At 45.3% G+C, this 19,302-nt stretch overlaps 1 protein-coding gene across 1 annotated transcript in view; it reads left to right on the top strand.

Annotated features, from left to right (window-relative positions):
* The window catches only part of plcd4a (phospholipase C, delta 4a), a 98,743-nt gene that overhangs the window by 59,865 nt on the left and 19,576 nt on the right, over positions 1–19,302 (top strand). Inside the window, exons 9-10 of the mRNA XM_084335625.1 lie at positions 6,156–6,323; positions 18,827–18,983. Of these exons, the coding sequence (XP_084191751.1) occupies positions 6,156–6,323; positions 18,827–18,983 (325 nt within the window). The remainder of the gene's footprint in view (positions 1–6,155; positions 6,324–18,826; positions 18,984–19,302) is intronic.

Consider the following 19,302-nt stretch of genomic DNA (forward strand, 5'->3'; position numbering starts at 1 on the left):
GAGATCCGATTCTCTCTGGGCACCGGTGGCGGCGCGCTGGGCGTCGGCCCGGTCTCTTGCCATATTCTCTTCCATCTGAATGCGTCTTATTTCCAGGCGTATGTGCTCTTCTTCGCTCCGTTGCTGTATCTGCAATCGATCGCGTTCACCCTGGAGTCTATCGCGTTCAGTAGAGGCTTTCAGGCTGACGAGGAATGCCTGCTGTAGTGTCCTCTCTGCCTCGCTGGGAGAAGACGGTTGTATAGGGGAGCCGTCCCTTGGGGTACTCCGTGCGGAGTCTTGGAGCTCTATCTCCACGGTGCTCTCCTCATCTTCTTCCGTGCCGAGTTCTCTCTCGGTAGTGTTGTCTTCCTCCCGGGACTCGTCGGGGACTACTTCTTCGGTATTGGCGGGGTGTAAAGTCATGTCTGGTTCCCCCTGGTCCCCACCGTGAGCTGGGTCAGTTACGTTAGAACCCATAGGGGCCTCTATGGTCGGGGTAGCCTGGTCGTTAGGGTTAGACATAATTTTACTTTCTAGTTTTACCGCGTTTACTGTTGGTAGAAGACTAGGTTGTTGACTGACAGCGTAAGCCTCTAGGTACTGAGGGAGCTGTCGTTTGCGCCGCGGGCGTTGTTGGTTAGGAGGATCGTTTCGTGGAGTGTTCATCATAGGCCATTTTAATATTAATAACACTATATTAATATTACACTGATTACCCTCCGGCTCGAAGGACCAATTGTAACTGAGGGGTACAATTCCCTGACTGTATTGTTAGATATGATACTTACTACCACTACCTCTTGTACTTTAGACTCTGGCCACCCAGTACTAGGTATAAATAATTATGATAAACACTCCCACCTGATGAAACGGATCCAACACAAATGTACCAAGTCGAAAGTCTGCGTTTAATAATAATACATAGCAAAAGGTATGTACAACGATCACTTAATTACATTTATGATTTGAAATAGTATGCACTTTTATGGCAAATGAGTATTCGTAGGTAGATCAATATCGAATGTCCAATCTCTGATTGCGCAGGAAGCAAATATACAACCTGGAATATTTAGGGAACAATAGCAATGATACTTGAATGATTATATAGCTGGATACACTAGGGGAAGGTTCCGACTGCTTGTAGGACAGCTGGAGGGGGGGGGTAGAGTCTGGCTGTATCCCGTCTGGCCGAGGGTATCCTGGGAGAGCCCACAGTCGTGCGACCCGGTGCCCAGCGATCCTCGATCCACAGATGAAAGCAGTTGGACTCTCTGTGGCCGGCGTCCTCCGGTCCACGATGGAGAGACGTGAGGCGACCTCGTCGTGTAGAGCGTCTTCTCACCTGTCGTCCTCTCCGGGGGGGGTATTTCCAACACACCGCAGTGTTGGCCTTTATCCATAGAATAATCAAAGTACTCAAAGCATAATCCAAGCCGGGGAAGGCTAGCCGTCGTCGGTAGAATAATCCAATATACAGGTCCACTCGCTCTTTGGCCTGGAGCTCCTCGGGTGCAGCTTCACGTGGGGTCAACCACCCTGGATAAGCGTCCAGCTGATGCCCGAAACGATGGGGGTGCTGATTACTATAGAACTCTTACCGCACGAGGCACTACATATGAATATACTATTATTAGCTTAATAGAATACGTCCAACTCGACGATATAGTGCCAAATATGACTATTCAAATATTAATATACACGATGTCTCAATGCCGATACTGGGCCGAATTGGCCTTACTGCCCACACGTGGTTCGCGGGGAGGCTTTTGCGTCTGTCACTCTGTTGGAGGGTAAGGAACTGGACTAAAGGAAAGCTCTACTTTAATAGCGCAGTATATATACGCACTATGAACAAATAGTACCATTAGTGGTGCGGTAGACATATTCCTACGCGGAACTAGGACTTGTCCATACATGTTGAGCGGTACGATTGAACCTGGTCTGAGGGGTATGGCGACCTGGCACCAAGGTCTCGTCCAATGGTAGAATGGAGACTATTATGGGATGTTCAGTAGACTAGAAGGGATATTCAATGCATATTGTACAAGGAATATACAAGGGATATCAGGGGATATACAAATACAATTAAATATATATATATAAATAAATATATATATTCGGTTTAATCTGATCCTTCAGAACACATAGGCTATTTAATTTTAGCCTATTTTAATACAATTCAAATAATCAAATTGTGCTTAGACTCAGGGAATTATTTTCACCGGACATTAAGACCGGAGAGATTAAATATGTCGGACTTCAACAGATTTTGCCGGTCAAATACCGGTAATTACCGGCTAACGGAAACGCTGATCCCTCCTAGTGACACACAGTCCTCATATCCCTCCTAGTGACACACAGTCCTCATATCCCTCCTAGTTACACACAGTCCTCATATCCCTCCTAGTGACACACAGTCCTCATATCCCTCCTAGTGACACGTACACACAGTCCTCATATCCCTCCTAGTGACACGTACACACAGTCCTCATATACCTCCTAGTGACACGTACACTCATATCCTTCCTAGTGACACACAGTCCTCATATCCCTCCTAGTGACACACAGTCCTCATATCCCTCCTAGTTACACACAGTCCTCATATCCCTCCTAGTTACACACAGTCCTCATATCCCTCCTAGTTACACGTACACACAGTCCTCATATCCCTCCTAGTTACACACAGTCCTCATATCCCTCCTAGTTACACACAGTCCTCATATCCCTCCTAGTTACACACAGTCCTCATATCCCTCTTAGTGACACACAGTCCTCATATCCCTCCTAGTGACACGTACACACAGTCCTCATATCCCTCCTAGTGACACGTACACAGTCCTCATATACCTCCTAGTGACACGTACACTCATATCCTTCCTAGTGACACACAGTCTTCATATCCCTCCTAGTGACACACAGTCCTCATATCCCTCCTAGTTACACACAGTCCTCATATCCCTCCTAGTTACACACAGTCCTCATATCCCTCCTAGTTACACACAGTCCTCATATCCCTCCTAGTGACACACAGTCCTCATATCCCTCCTAGTTACACACAGTCCTCATATCCCTCCTAGTGACACACAGTCCTCATATCCCTCCTAGTTACACACAGTCCTCATATCCCTCCTAGTTACACACAGTCCTCATATCCCTCCTAGTTACACACAGTCCTCATATCCCTCCTAGTTACACACAGTCCTCATATCCCTCCTAGTTACACACAGTCCTCATATCCATCCTAGTTACACACAGTCCTCATATCCCTCCTAGTTACACACAGTCCTCATATCCCTCCTAGTGACACACAGTCCTCCTATCCATCCTAGTTACACACAGTCCTCATATCCCTCCTAGTTACACACAGTCCTCATATCCCTCCTAGTTACACTTACACAGTCTTCATATCCCTCCTAGTTACACACAGTCCTCATATCCCTCCTAGTTACACACAGTCCTCATATCCCTCCTAGTTACACTTACACAGTCTTCATATCCCTCCTAGTTACACACAGTCCTCATATCCCTCCTAGTTACACTTACACAGTCTTCATATCCCTCCTAGTTACACACAGTCCTCATATCCCTCCTAGTGACACACAGTCCTCATATCCCTCCTAGTTACACACAGTCCTCATATCCCTCCTAGTTACACACAGTCCTCATATCCCTCCTAGTTACACTTACACACAGTCTTCATATCCCTCCTAGTGACACACAGTCCTCATACCCCTCCTAGTTACACACAGTCCTCATACCCCTCCTAGTTACACACAGTCCTCATATCCCTCCTAGTTACACTTACACACAGTCTTCATATCCCTCCTAGTGACACACAGTCCTCATACCCCTCCTAGTTACACACAGTCCTCATACCCCTCCTAGTTACACACAGTCCTCATACCCCTCCTAGTTACACACAGTCCTCATATCCCTCCTAGTTACACACAGTCCTCATATCCCTATAGTTACACACAGTCCTCATACCCCTCCTAGTTACACACAGTCCTAATATCCCTCCTAGTGACACACAGTCCTCATATCCCTCCTAGTTACACATACACACAGTCCTCATACCCCTCCTAGTGACACACAGTCCTCATATCCCTCCTAGTGACACACAGTCCTCATATCCCTCCTAGTGACACACAGTCCTCATGTCCCTCCTAGTTACACAGTCTTCATATCCCTCCTAGTTACACACAGTCCTCATACCCCTCCTAGTGACACACAGTCCTCATATCCCTCCTAGTTACACACAGTCCTCATATCCCTCCTAGTTACACACAGTCCTCATATCCCTCCTAGTGACACACAGTCCTCATATCCCTCCTAGTTACACACAGTCCTCATATCCCTCCTAGTTACACACAGTCCTCATATCCGTCCTAGTTACACACAGTCCTCATATCCATCCTAGTTACACACAGTCCTCATATCCCTCCTAGTTACACACAGTCCTAATATCCCTCCTAGTTACACACAGTCCTCATATCCCTCCTAGTGACACACAGTCCTCCTATCATCCTAGTTACACACAGTCCTCATATCCCTCCTAGTTACACATACACACAGTCTTCATATTCCTCCTAGTTACACACAGTCCTCATATCCCTCCTAGTTACACATAAACACAGTCCTCATATCCCTCCTAGTTACACATACACACAGTCTTCATATTCCTCCTAGTTACACACAGTCCTCATATCCCTCCTAGTTACACATACACACAGTCCTCATATCCCTCCTAGTGACACACAGTCCTCATATCCCTCCTAGTTACACAGTCTTCATATCCCTCCTAGTTACACATACACACAGTCCTCATATCCCTCCTAGTTACACAGTCTTCATATCCCTCCTAGTTACACATACACACAGTCCTCATATCCCTCCTAGTTACACACAGTCCTCATATCCCTCCTAGTTACACACAGTCCTCATATCCCTCCTAGTGACACACAGTCATCATATCCCTCCTAGTGACACACAGTCCTCATATCCTGAATACTATGAGTAAGTAAAGTATACAGTATACACAAGGTACCCTAACTGGCATGATAGATAGGAGAGAGAGAGGGAGAGAGAGAGAGGGAGAGAGAGAGGGAGAGAGGGAGAGAGGGAGAGAGAGAGGGAGAGAGAGAGAGAGAGAGAGAGAGAGAGAGAGAGGGGGAGAGGGAGAGAGGGAGAGAGAGAGAGAGAGAGAGAGAGAGAGAGAGAGAGGGAGAGAGGGAGAGAGAGAGAGAGAGAGAGAGAGAGAGAGAGAGAGAGAGAGAGAGAGAGAGAGACACCCCAAGGTCCTCAGACAGTATTATGTCCTCAGCCAGTTGAAGCTTCGGGTTGTAATCCAGCCCTGTATCATCTGACCGGCCGCCTCTTCTCAGAGCAAACTGTATTATTTACTTCCTTGTTGTGTTTCTCCATTATAACGGATGGATGTCGAGATGTATATGAGATGGCTGAATGTCGGACCCACAGTCGGAAATGTTTGTAGTCGATGCTGATGACCGATATCGCAGCGGTCACTCTTGTGACTAGAAAAGTGCGCTCCGTAGAGCGCAAATCTCCACCGGGCCAGCGGTCAGACAGTTTGTTCAATGTGCCTGAGTGTCTCGTCCTCTGAACGTCACAGGGTGGACGCACAAGTAGTTCAACACACCTGGGCGATGCAGGAGCCACACATGTCTTCTCTCCCTCTCTAACCTACCAAGGACAAGTCACTAGCCTACCAAGGACAAGTCACTAACCAAGGATGAGTCACTAGCCTACCAAGGACAAGTCACTAACCAAGGATGAGTCACTAGCCTACCAAGGACAAGTCACTAACCAAGGATGAGTCACTAGCCTACCAAGGACAAGTCCTACCAAGGACACGTCACTAGCCTACCAAGGACAAGTCACTATAGCCTACCAAGGACAGCTGAGAGACACTGAAGACAGTAGCCTACATGTAAGATATGGCCTACCCTTTGTCCCTGGAAATCCTGACTGTATGAACACACAAATTATATTCACTGATTTTGTAGGCAACATGTGCAACCCATATTATGTTGGTATAGTTGCACATACATAAGCCAGACATACTGCCACTAGAATGTCATGTAGCCCATGACCTAAACAGTAGGCTAAGCCTCATTGTCATCTAACGGAGCCCTCTCCTTCTCCCGGTTCAGGATCTGAAGGGGAAGATCCTACTGAAAGCCAAGAAGATCGGCGGCCTGGAGGAGAGCCTGAACGGCACGGGGGGAGACTCCCTGACGGGGGAGGTGAGCGATGAGGACGAGGCGGCGGAGATCGACGAGGACGACGTCCACCGCAACAGCGTCCGCATCAAGCCCAAGGTGGGTGGTAAATGTCCCAGTCTTTTACTTAAAATCCCCGTGTGTAGGATGTCAATGTCGATCATTGTCAACGCAATGTCCGGACGTTGGCAAGATTACCACCAATACAGGTTAGTGCAAACGACTCGTTAAGAATATTATGGTCAGTTAGAAACTTTTTCAGTTGTTCGTTTACAAGAAATTCAAAGACTTTGGCCATTACAGACAGTCTGGAAATAGGGCGATAATTATTTAGGTCAGAGGGGTCTCCGCCCTTTAATATACAAGTACGAATGATCACAATGCAGATATTTGTGTCGATACAGAACAAAACCATAGTATATGTACTGTACTGTATGTGCAACTGCAGTTATTCCAGAATATACAGGTTAGTGCAAACGACATTGAGAAAGTATGGTTGAAGGGAGGGGAGACACAGCAGCCAGCAGCCCCCAAACTTTGCAGATTAAGATGCCCAATTTCTTCAAAAGTGTGGAGTGCATTATGGAATTGCCTGAACTAGACGGAACATGAACATTCTGGATCAGCTCCCATTCACTCTCCTTTCACTAATTTCTAACGCGGGACCCTCTAGTTGTCCTAGCAAGAGGGATTATAATTTGGAATATGGAATACTTCCTGGATTAGGCTGATTGAAGTGGAATTAGAGATAAACGGTACTTCCTTTGATTACTGATGTTAGGTTTCAGTTAATCCCCCCCAAACTACAGTTAATATTTTTAGCAGAACGTCCTCGTTGACAGACGCCACAGTGACAGCGAGTTCACTGCACTTATTCATGCATCATCGTCACCTATTCTGGGCCCAACCCATTTAGACCTAAAACGCCTGCTAATAATGCATCATATAGCCTGCATATACACACAAATGTGTTTCCTGTTTTCAATGGGTTACCAGGTGATTCCCGTGTGCACGTTATGAAACATGTGGTCAATCCTGGTCTGAACTGCGAGGCCCTCAACTCACCATCACCACCACACGACCTCAACTCACCACCACACAACCTCAACTCACCACACAACCTCAACTCACCACCACACGACCTCAACTCACCATCACCACCACACAACCTCAACTCACCATCACCACCACACAACCTCAACTCACCACCACACAACCTCAACTCACCATCACCACCACACAACCTCAACTCACCATCACATGACCTCAACTCACCACCACACAACCTCAACTCACCATCACACAACCTCAACTCACCATCACACAACCTCACCTCACCATCACACAACCTCACCATCACCACCACACAACCTCAACTCACCACCACACGACGTGGAAGTTGGAACATGCGCCTGTGTCTGAAAACCCCTAGCAGTGCGGTATTTTCAGTACAGAGGTTCAGTATCTTAACTTTATGATGGTTTAGTATCTTAACTTTATGAGGTTCAGTATCTTAACTTTATAATGGTTCAGTATCTTACATTTATGATGGTTTAGTAGCAGTACGGTCCCTTCAGTGCGGAGGTTGAGTAGGTATTTTTTGGTACTCCTAAAATTCCCGGATGTCTACTGTCTTCCGGGTTTTATTGAGTATGTTTAGCATGGTTTAGTTTGGGGGTAAAGTGTAAATCCACTTCCTGAAGGTAACCATACCTTCACGAAGTGGATTTACACTTTACTCCCAAACTAAACTAAGCTAAACATACTCAATAACCACACCTTCACGAAGTGGATTTACACTTTACTCCCAAACTAAACTAAGCTAAACATACTCAATAACCACACCTTCACGAAGTGGATTTACACTTTACTCCCAAACTAAACTAAGCTAAACATACTCAATAACCATACCTCCAGGAAGTGGATTTACACTTTACTCCCAAACATTACATGTTGTATGCATGTAGGCCTACTTCATTGATGTACCCTAAACCAAAACAATCATGGAAGCGGCCAATTCTAACCCCCATGCCGACAATGCGTAGGTAGATTAACTGTTTTCTTGTGTCTGTTCATCACTAATAAACCAGAGGTGTGAACATGGCGACAGCAATTCCTACTTCCAAAAAAACAAAACAAAAAGTAAATGAAATGGAATCTAGCTCTCCGCGGGCATCACCAACCTTTCTCTTAGTAGCCTCTAAGATTCCGTCTGACTGCGTCGAGCGCTTGACACCGGACACGCGAGGCTTGCATCACAGAGATACCGGAGACGTGACTGAAGGGAAGAGCAGGAGGGGACGTGTTGCAGTGTTTCCTCCACATGTGCTCAGCAGTGGGTGCAAGGCAAACGCTGTCATCGTCCAATCCCTCCTTCTCCTATGGCTCCCTTTGAAATGTCACTTCATATGTACTACTTCTATTCCCTTTCTATTTACTGTGGTGTTTTATTTCCCCCATCAGCCTTTACTTACATGTAACCCTTTCACTACCACACTACATAAGGTTAACCCTTTCACTACCACACTACATAAGGTTAACCCTTTCACTACCAAACTACAGAAGGTTAACCCTTTCACTACCATACTACAGAATGTTAACACGTTCACTACCATACTACATAATGTTAACCCTTTAACTACCACACTACAGAAGGTTAACCCTTTCACTACCACACTACAGAAGATTAACCCTTTCACTACCACACTACAGAAGGTTAACCATTTCACTACCATACTACAAAGGGTTAACCCTTGCACTACCACACTACCTAATGTTAATCCTTTCACTACCATACTACATAAGGTTAACCCTTTCACAACCGTATGTAGTGTGGTGATGAAAGTGTTAAAGGTGCTATAGATAACATTGAGCCACTAGATGTCCCACTAGAGAACCAGCATGTCAGCAACATGTAAACAACAACATTCATTTTTTAAATGATAAATTCATAAATAAATTATTATTATTATTATTTTTTTTAAGGGATTGTAATATCTGTTTATTTTATTTTTATTTTTTTTAAACAAACACATAAACAAACATGACAACACACGATAAGATATACAAGCATTAGTTGTCAGTGCACATCCAATGAAATCACATTTTAGTTAATTGTCTTATATAGGATATACCCCTAATACCTGTTATCTAAAAACCTACACACATACGCTCCAGCTCGAACCCCCCCCTCCTGGACCCCACCTTGGATAGTACCTCCATTATCCCTCGCACCTAACCAGACACTACCATTATAAGCTAGCTTTTATTCTCTCCACCACTTCTAACCACATTGACATTTTGGATTCATTGAGACCCAGAATTCTTGCTGTAGATATTTCTTGATAAATCACATCGAGATATGTAAGAAACCAAACTTTCCGGCAAATTTTTTCCGGTTGAAACCAGCGTGATGCGATCAGCTTTTTAGCTACTGTGATACCCGATAAAACCTATCTCTTTAGCTGTGGATTTACTGCAAACTCAAAAACATCATTCAATAGTAATACCGAGGGGTGTACAGGTATATTCCAAGATACGAGTTTTGATAATTGTTGGGTCACATCTTTCCAGAATGTCTTAACTGGTGGGCAGTCCCAATACATGTGCATAAATGTCCCTTCGTTCCCATTTGTACATTGGGAGCATTTGGAGTCTTGTTTAAGACCCATTCTGCTCAGTCTTATAGGAGTCAAGTATGTCCTGTGAATATAGTTAAGATTGATTTGTTGATGGTCCGGGTTCCTTGATGTAAGTCGGACATTTGCCCAGGCTCCTTGCCAATCAAAGTCACTTTCCAGGTCTGGTATATCCCTCCTCCAGGCAGAGTCTAGTTGGAGGGTTTCATACGAGGACGTTAGTAATTGATGATAAAAATCTGAAACAAAACCTCTCGATGTCTCTCTTTCATAGAAGAATTTGTGGTATCTGTGGTGTTCAATTGGTATGTCTAATGGAACACCGTGAGACTTCAAACATAGCCGTAACTGTATGTAAAAAAGCCATGTGGACTTGGTGAGATTACATTTTTTGCATATTTCTCCATAACTACAAAAACCCTGTTTGTTAAAAACATCCCCTAATGAGTGTATGCCTTGCTCTTCCCATATAGGGAATCTTATAGGTCGTTTTTCAATTAAGAGTGCATTGTTATTGAATAAGGGAGTATGATTGTGCCATTTATGTGGGTTAGGATTTTTTTTTTGTGTTTCACGCCATATCCGGATCGCATGAGTAATTATGGGGCCAAATTTCCGTTCACAGTGCTTGATTGGTAGTTTAGTGTATGCTATGTCCTTCAGTCTATGTGGGGCTACTATGTTTTCTTCTAATTTTCTACAGGATACTAATGCTTGGGGATCAAACCATGTTGTCAATGGTCTTAATGTGTACGCCTTAAAATAGTGGAAAAAATCTGGAAATGCCATGCCACCATCTGCTTTATTTCTCTGTGCGGTGGATCTTTTTATACGTGGTGGTTTGTTATTCCAAATAAATTTGTATGTGGAGGAGTGTAATCTTTTCCAGTAACCCTCTGGAGGGGGTAACGGTAGCATTGAACTGAAGAAGTTGATTCTAGGTAGTACATCCATCTTAACTATTGATATCCGTGCTTGTACTGAGTTTTTAAGTTTTGCCCACCTATCAAGGTCGTATTTGATTTTGTTTTGGATTTTTGTGTAATTGTACTTCACCGTTTGTCTTATGGTGGGGAATATTTCCACTCCCAAGCATCTAAAATGTTTTACCATAGGTATCTCTCCTGGGAGGGTTATATCTTTTTTTGCAGGGGTGTTAAGTGGAAGGAAAGCCGACTTCGGCCAATTTATCTTAAATCCCGATAAATCACCAAAGTTCTCAATCAACTTGAGCAGATGAGGCAATGTGGTGTTGGGGTTTTGCATGAACAATATTACGTCGTCCGCATATAAACAAATTTTATGTTGTGTGCCCTTGATTATGATTGGTTCTATGGATTGGGATTGTCTTATATATTGTGCTAAAGGCTCTAATGATAGATCGAATAGTCCGGGACTAAGAGGGCAACCCTGTCTGGCTGAGCGTGATACCGGAAAGATTTTGGAGATGATTGTACCTGTTGTAATCATGGCCGATGGGTCTTTGTATAATACTTTAATCATATCAATGAATCCTTTATATTATATTATTATATATTTATAGGGAAAAGCAATACCTTTATTCTGCACCTTTCTAAAATCTCTGTGGATGTTTTTCTTTCTTTATTTTTTTTATAAATGATTAGTCTACATAAGAATGTTATCTATAGCGCCTTTACAAATTAATCCATGCTCTGTGCCCCGGCCTGGCTCACTCACTGGGTATAAAACTTTTATTAAAACATCAATTATTTAGAGAATGTTGTTCTTTTTCAGCAATTTCCTGTGTCACACTCGCACGTCAACACCTCGGAGCCACCGGGCCGCTCCAACGGAACAGCTGGGGGGTTGAATGCCTTGCTCATGGGCACGTTGAAGGAGGGGAGGGATGCGTTTCTCGTTCGTCCACACAACACATTTCCCTGTATATTAACCCTTTCTGTGACAAACCCAAGATTTCTCGTGTTTCGAATCCAACCGTTGAGCGCCAAACCCGAGATTTCTCGGGTTTTGATCCTTTTTAATTTTTTTCTATTTCCCCATTCTAAACACTTGCGTGGACCTGCCTGTGTCTCCCTGGCACTGCTGCCTATGTTATAATTGCAATGGCGATCGAATACCGACAGATGGCAGTATCGCCTACCTTTTGAACTGGGTCTCTCAGTTGTCTTTCAGTACTGAGGTACCTCCGGCTGCAGGAATCTCCTCATTTACATTTACATTTAGTCATTTAGCTGACGCTTTTATCCAAAGCGACTTACAAGTTCTGTGCGACAAGACAGCAAGAAGGGTATAACTCTATCAGCTGAGTAACAATGTTCATCAAAGTGTTGCGTGTTACAGTGTAGGTTAGTTTATTAGGAAGTGAATCAGCACACAGCTATCTGTCGCCGATCTGCTCGCCTGAAACCTATTGTTTCCCATAGGGCTGTCAGTTTATCGCGTTAATTAGATTAATTAATTACACAGCAAATTATCGCGTTATGAAAATTAACTCAAAATTAATTACAAAAAAAAAGTTTTTTTTTTTTTTTTTTTATTATAATTTTTTTTTTATCTCATTCATTCCATAAGAACGTAGAATACACATTACAGACTTTTTTTTATATGGTCCATTTGCATGTTCTTGGTATCTGATTCTAGGGACATCTATGGATCTCAGGGAATGTATTCCCAGTGTCCGAAATACTGTGTCTGTTACTAGGCTTGAGTAAATTGTAATGAACCAAATGAGAATATCAATAAAAAAAAAAATTATCTTTGACTGTGAATAACACTATGCTCAAATTGACCAGACCTGAAAAATCTAAGCAAATTAATAGATGGAAGATGATTAAACAGAAGGTTTTGTAGATACAGTACTGAATTCTGCCATCCGGACACATGCAATTTGAAATATGATTATAGAATATAGAATATCAGGCATAAAATGGTTATGCGATTAAAATGCGATTAATTAGATTAATTAATTACAAATCCTGTAATTAATTAGATTAATTTTTTTAATCGCCTGACTGCACTAGTTTCCCATATTATAGCCAGGCCCAATGCACACGACTAATGGTGATCGCGATGGAACTACTGGGATTATTCATTTTGGAGTACCTTCTGACTAAGGTAAGGTCTATTTTAGGTATATTTTACCTAACCTAATACATGCTTTTGTATTGATCACAGCGTCGTATTTTACCGAACCTAAAACATGCTTTTGGTAACGATCGCAGCTTCGTAAAACGACCCCCCTCCCTTGATGATTTTGTGAAGAAACATCTATATTGGTATATATCTTTGATTTGGAAATAATATAGGTTTCAGGCGAGCAACCAGAACGATTTGCGCATATGCATATAACACGTCATATCTCACTATCTAGAAAACTAGACTGGATTATTTTGAAACGGGCGATGTTTAAAGTGGAATAGCGCACAAACTAAAGTATGTATAAATGAACTGGTTTGTCCATGTTGGACTATAAACAGTGCCTGTCAAATGAGCCATACTATACAGACAGCTGCGAGAGAGAGAACGAACTAGAATCTGCAGCCTGCACTCTGCTTTTTTTTTTACACCTGTGGCAAATTAGAAAAGCGGCCATTTTAACTACAAGCTAAATGACAACAGAAAGAAAACGGTGTGTCAATCAAACCACCCATTAGTGACAACACACTACTACCACAATGTGAATATGCATCACAGACAGTAAGTATCCCTCCACCATGTGAAAGTAATACGTAACAGTCATGTATGGTAACATATGTTTATTATATTGGTTCTGTATGGTATTGAAGTGTGACGCCTAAGAGAGAGAGAGAGAGAGAGAGAGAGAGAGAGAGAGAGAGAGAGAGAGACACTCTTGTTCACAAATATTGATTGAAGGGGCGGCTGAGTGGCGCAGTGGGCAAGTCGCTTGCCACTAACGCAGGAGATGCTGGTATCGAGCCCAGCTCTCGGCGTTGCTACCGGCTTGGCCGGCCGTCATACTAACACAATTGGCAGTGTTAGAGGGTGGGAAAGCCGGTGGGTGGGGATTGGACATTGTGGACAGCGACTCCTACAGGTCGGTTGGGTGACGCCGGTGCGGCGGAAACAGGAAGTATCGGGGGCAGCGTGAGCCTCCCATGCGTTACTCCTCGCCACTGAGAGTTTGAGCTGCTGCGGTGAAAAGATGCGACAGGCTTCCTCCTCGTGTACCGGAGGGGACACGTGATGCAAGGCTTCTATCCTCACTACAGACGACCAGTGGGAGGCATAGTCTAGCAACATTCAAGACAGGGGAGGGAAGAATTGGAAATTCGAAATTGGGATGGGAGAAAAATAGAAAATGGGGAGAAAAAGTGGATAAAAAAAATAAAAATATTGATTGAACTTTCATGGACGGGGAAATAACATATTGCAATTCTTAATTTGGGTGTTGTTCCCCTTTTAAGAACACAGAAACAGACAGACAGACGGCTGACACAGACAGACAGACAGACAGACAGACAGACAGACAGACGGCTGACACAGACAGACAGACAGACAGACAGACAGACAGACAGACAGACAGACAGACATCAGACGGCTGACACAGACAGACATACAAACAGACAGACAGACAGACAGACAGACAGACAGACAGACAGACAGACAGACAGACAGACAGACAGGCAGACAGACAGACAGACAGACAGACAGACAGACAGACAGACAGACAGACAGACAGACAGACAGACAGACAGACAGACAGACAGACAGACGGCTGACACAGACAGAGAGACAGACAGATGGCCACATGAGAGGGCTGATTGGACGACCAGGTGAAGGTCGTGGGCACAGAGCCTCTGAAATGGGACACTTGATCCTCTGAGAAGTGTTAATTGCGTCGGGGATCACCTCTGTCGCTAAGCACCGTGCGGGACCTCTGACTGTCCTCTCAGTGACACAGATGTCACACAAACGAGTTATCAAGAGCGCTAAACATTAGGGATTATAGGACAAGGAACAGAGTTCACGTTTCATATACTGTATTTTTCCATTTACTTATTTATTTATTTTGAACCTCTTTTTAATATATTTGTATATTTAGATTTTCTGAGGGCGCTATGCTCTTTTTAAGCAATTCCATTTCAGTCCTATTGACATACAGTATACACTCTGAAGACAGATAGCACAGGACGTGTATTTAGCTAGACCGATAATATTTACATAATTTTCAAGTTGTGATTGTGTGAGAGTGATGGTGCACTACACTGTGTGTGTGTGTGTGTGTGTGTGTGTGTGTGTGTGTGTGTGTGTGTGTGTGTGTGTGTGTGTGTGTGTGTGTGTGTGTGTGTGTGTGTGTGTGTGTGTGTGTGTGTGTGTGTGTGTGTGTGTGTGTGTGTGTGTGTGTGTGTGTGTGTGTGTGTGTGTGTGTGTGTGTGTGTGTGTGTGTGTGTGTGTGTGTGTGTGTGTGTGTGTGTGTGTGTGTGTGTGGTCCAGGTCCTGGTCTGGCAGCCGTATGACAGGTGAGGTCCAGGTCCCGGTCTGGCAGCCGTATGACAGGTGAGGTCCAGGTCCCGGTCTGGCAGCCGTATGTCAGGTGAGGTCCAGGTCCTGGTCTGGCAGCCGTATGACAGGTGAGGCCCAGGTCCTGGTCTGGCAGCCGTATGTCAGGTGAGGTCCAGGTCCTGGTTTGGCAGCCGTATGACAGGTGAGGTGGTCCAGGTCCTGGTCTGGCAGCCGTATGACAGGTGAGGTGGTCCAGGTTCTGGTCTGGCAGCCGTATGACAGGTGAGGTCCAGGTCCTGGTCTGGCAGCCGTATGACAGGTGAGGTCCAGGTCCTGGTCTGGCAGCCGTATGACAGGTGAGGTGGTCCAGGTCCTGGTCTGGCAGCCGTATGACAGGTGAGGTCCAGGTCCTGGTCTGGCAGCCGTATGACAGGTGAGGTCCAGGTCCCGGTCTGGCAGCCGTATGACAGGTGAGGTCCAGGTCCCGGTCTGGCAGCCGTATGTCAGGTGAGGTCCAGGTCCTGGTCTGGCAGCCGTATGACAGGTGAGGCCCAGGTCCTGGTCTGGCAGCCGTATGTCAGGTGAGGTCCAGGTCCTGGTTTGGCAGCCGTATGACAGGTGAGGTGGTCCAGGTCCTGGTCTGGCAGCCGTATGACAGGTGAGGTGGTCCAGGTTCTGGTCTGGCAGCCGTATGACAGGTGAGGTCCAGGTCCTGGTCTGGCAGCCGTATGACAGGTGAGGTCCAGGTCCTGGTCTGGCAGCCGTATGACAGGTGAGGTGGTCCAGGTCCTGGTCTGGCAGCCGTATGACAGGTGAGGTGGTCCAGGTCCTGGTCTGGGCAGCCGTATGTCAGGTGAGGTCCAGGTCCTGGTCTGGCAGCCGTATGACAGGTGAGGCCCAGGTCCTGGTCTGGCAGCCGTATAACAGGTGAGGTCCAGGTCCTGGTCTGGCAGCCGTATGACAGGTGAGGTGGTCCAGGTCCTGGTCTGGCAGCCGTTATGACAGGGGTGAGGTCCAGGTCCTGGTCTGGCAGCCGTATGACAGGTGAGGTCCAGGTCCTGGTCTGGCAGCCGTATGACAGGTGAGGTGGTCCAGGTCTGGTCTGGCAGCCGTATGACAGGTGAGGTGGTCCAGGTCCTGGGTCTGGCAGCAATGCGAGCTGAACGCCCGCCGCTGGGTGTAAGTGACCTTGGTGACAGCCGTCTCGCCGAACCCGGAGTCTCGCTCTTCCAAGGTCCAGGATCACCTTTCGTGCGCGCGGGGGGGAGGGAGGGGGGGGAGGCGGAGCGCGAGGAGGTTTCGTTTGTCGCTCTGGTGTTTTTAACACTCATAGAAGCCCCGGATTGGCTGGCAGCGAGACCTACTTTTTGGTCAACATGGCGGTTAGGTATCACTTGCTCCCCACGGGTTGTGTGTTGCGTAGACTCAGCGCTGTTGTCACCCGCCGCAGGATTCCTCTGGTTAACCGTCTGTAGTGTGTTAGTGAAAGGCTAACCGTCTGTAGTGTGTTAGTGAAAGGGCTAACCGTCTGTAGTGTGTTAGTGAAAGGCTAACCGTCTGTAGTGTGTTAGTGAAAGGGCTAACCGTCTGTAGTGTGTTAGTGAAAGGGCTAACCGTCTGTAGTGTGTTAGTGAAAGGATTAACCTCCTGTAGTGTGGTAGTGAAAGGGTTAACCTTCTGTAGTGTGGTAGTGAAAGGGTTAACCGTCTGTAGTGTGGTAGTGAAAGGATTAACCTTCTGTAGTGTGGCTCGAACCCAGCATATCCTGCGTTAGTGGCGAGCGCCTTGCCCACTGGCGCCACTTAGCCGCCCCCTCACACTGCAGAAGGTTTAATCCTTTCACTAACACACTACAGAAGGGTAACCTTTCACTACCACACTACAGAAGGTTAACCTTTCACTACCACACTACAGAAGGTATAAGATGCTCAAATTGCGTGGCAGGGAAAGTTTGTAATAAACCAAACCGTTTTTAAATTGGTTGAACATTTTTGCAAGCTATGGTTATTAGTACATTCACCATAGACATTCATGTTATGCGTGGGCGTGCTGCCTGTGACAAGATGGTGAACTATGCTGGAGACTCTGCCTTGCACCATCTAGTTATATATATCTATGGTACAGCATGCCCACTGCTACTACGCCATTAGAGACACATTCAGAAAACTCTGTTTTCTACCCAGAAGACAACAATGCTTGCACTGGTTGGAACAATGACATTTCTCCATTTACTGCCACTCAGTGGAACGAGTGATGGGGGGTTTGCACCTCTCTCCATTTACTGCCACTCAGTGGAACGAGTGATGGGGGTTTGCAACCTCTCTCCATTTCTTGGTCACTCGTTCACTTCTCCAACTTGCAGGCTACTGCGGCCGTACCGATCTAGGATCAGTGAGCAGCTAATCATCTCGTTCCTCGTGATCTGAGCGGCAAATGGTTTAATGGCGGGGACAGCCATTGAGGAAGTAGGATGGCTGAGAGGGAGCCAGAGAGGGAGCCAGATAGGGAGTTAGAGAGGGAGTTAGAGAGGGAGCCAGAGAGGGAGTTAGAGAGGGAGTTAGAGAGGGAGTTAGAGAGGGAGCCAGAGGAGGGGAGCCAGAGAGGGAGTTAGAGAGGGAGTTAGAGAGGGAGCCAGAGGAGGAGAGAACACAGGAGGAGAGAACACAGGAGGCCAGCATGAGCAGACAGTTGTACATACTATATAGTTTACTTGTACTCAGAATTTACTGTATACTTTACTATATCTATATCTGTACATATTCTACTCTTACTAGTACGCTGCTGGCCAGAAGTAGTCATACTGTCTTTATTTATTATACTACAACTCTGTACATACATCTGATTAGCACTACATTCAGGAGTACTCATTTGTATATTTTGTACCCAGTTTAACCACCTGTACATTGTATATTGCTGTTGCACTTTACTGCTACATTTGCACTCTGGTTGGATGCCAAACTTATTTTCGTTGTACAGTACTTGTGCTGTATGATGACAATACATTTTAATTAGGGATGTTCGATATTGGCTTTTTTACCAATATCCGATATACCCATATTGTCCAACTCCTAATTTCCGATACCGATATCAACTGATACCGATATATGCAGGGGTCCTCCTCCCCCCCCCCCCCACCCCCCCCCCCCCCCCTCCCCCCACTCCCCAAAAACGGAATAATTTCAGGTAATTAACATTACATATCTCTTGTCGTGGAATTAACACAACATTATGCATACTTTTCACAATAAATAAAATAAGAATTAGTTCTTACTTGCTTGCCTGGGTAAATAAAGGTCAAATAAATGTTTAAAAAAATAATAATAATTTTTTTTTTTAATTTTAAACCGATACCGATAATTTCCGATATTACATTTTAATGCCAATATCGGCTGATAATATCGGACATCCCTAATTTTAATCTAATCGAATCTAGTTCTTACCCGCTACTACACCCTCATCTCTGGGCGTGTCAGAAGAATACCCTGATCAGCTCACTACAATTTCTCTCTTTCCTTTCAGAAGTCCAAGCAGCGTTTGTCCAAAGAGCTCTCCGACTGCGTGGTCTACTGCAAGAGCGTCCACTTCAGCAGCTTCAAGCACTCCCGCATCCACTCCAAGTTCTACGAGGTGTCCTCCTTCACCGAGTCCAAAGCTCGTAAGCAACTGAGAGAAGCAGGTAGGTCCTTTTACACGTCTCTTTTGTTTACATTTACACTGGATCTACGGGTCAGAAATGTTCAGAACACTTTCAACTTGTAAGATATGCTCCAATATTTACCTACATTTCTACTGTAAAGGGAAATAAATCGCCACATGGTTGAATGAAGCCTATGCCCCGCACTAGTGAGAAAAAAAACTGGGATATTGACAACCATACTGGGTAATCTACATTGGAGGTGGTTGGGGGGGGGGGGGGGGGGGGCACACTGTATAAACACGCAAAACTGTACATTGAGGGGGGGGGGGGGGGGAGACACTGTACAAACAAACAAAAT

Source organism: Notolepis coatsorum (genome assembly GCF_963971535.1).
Source record: "Notolepis coatsorum genome assembly, chromosome: 1".
NCBI classification, from domain to species: domain Eukaryota; kingdom Metazoa; phylum Chordata; class Actinopteri; order Aulopiformes; family Paralepididae; genus Notolepis; species Notolepis coatsorum.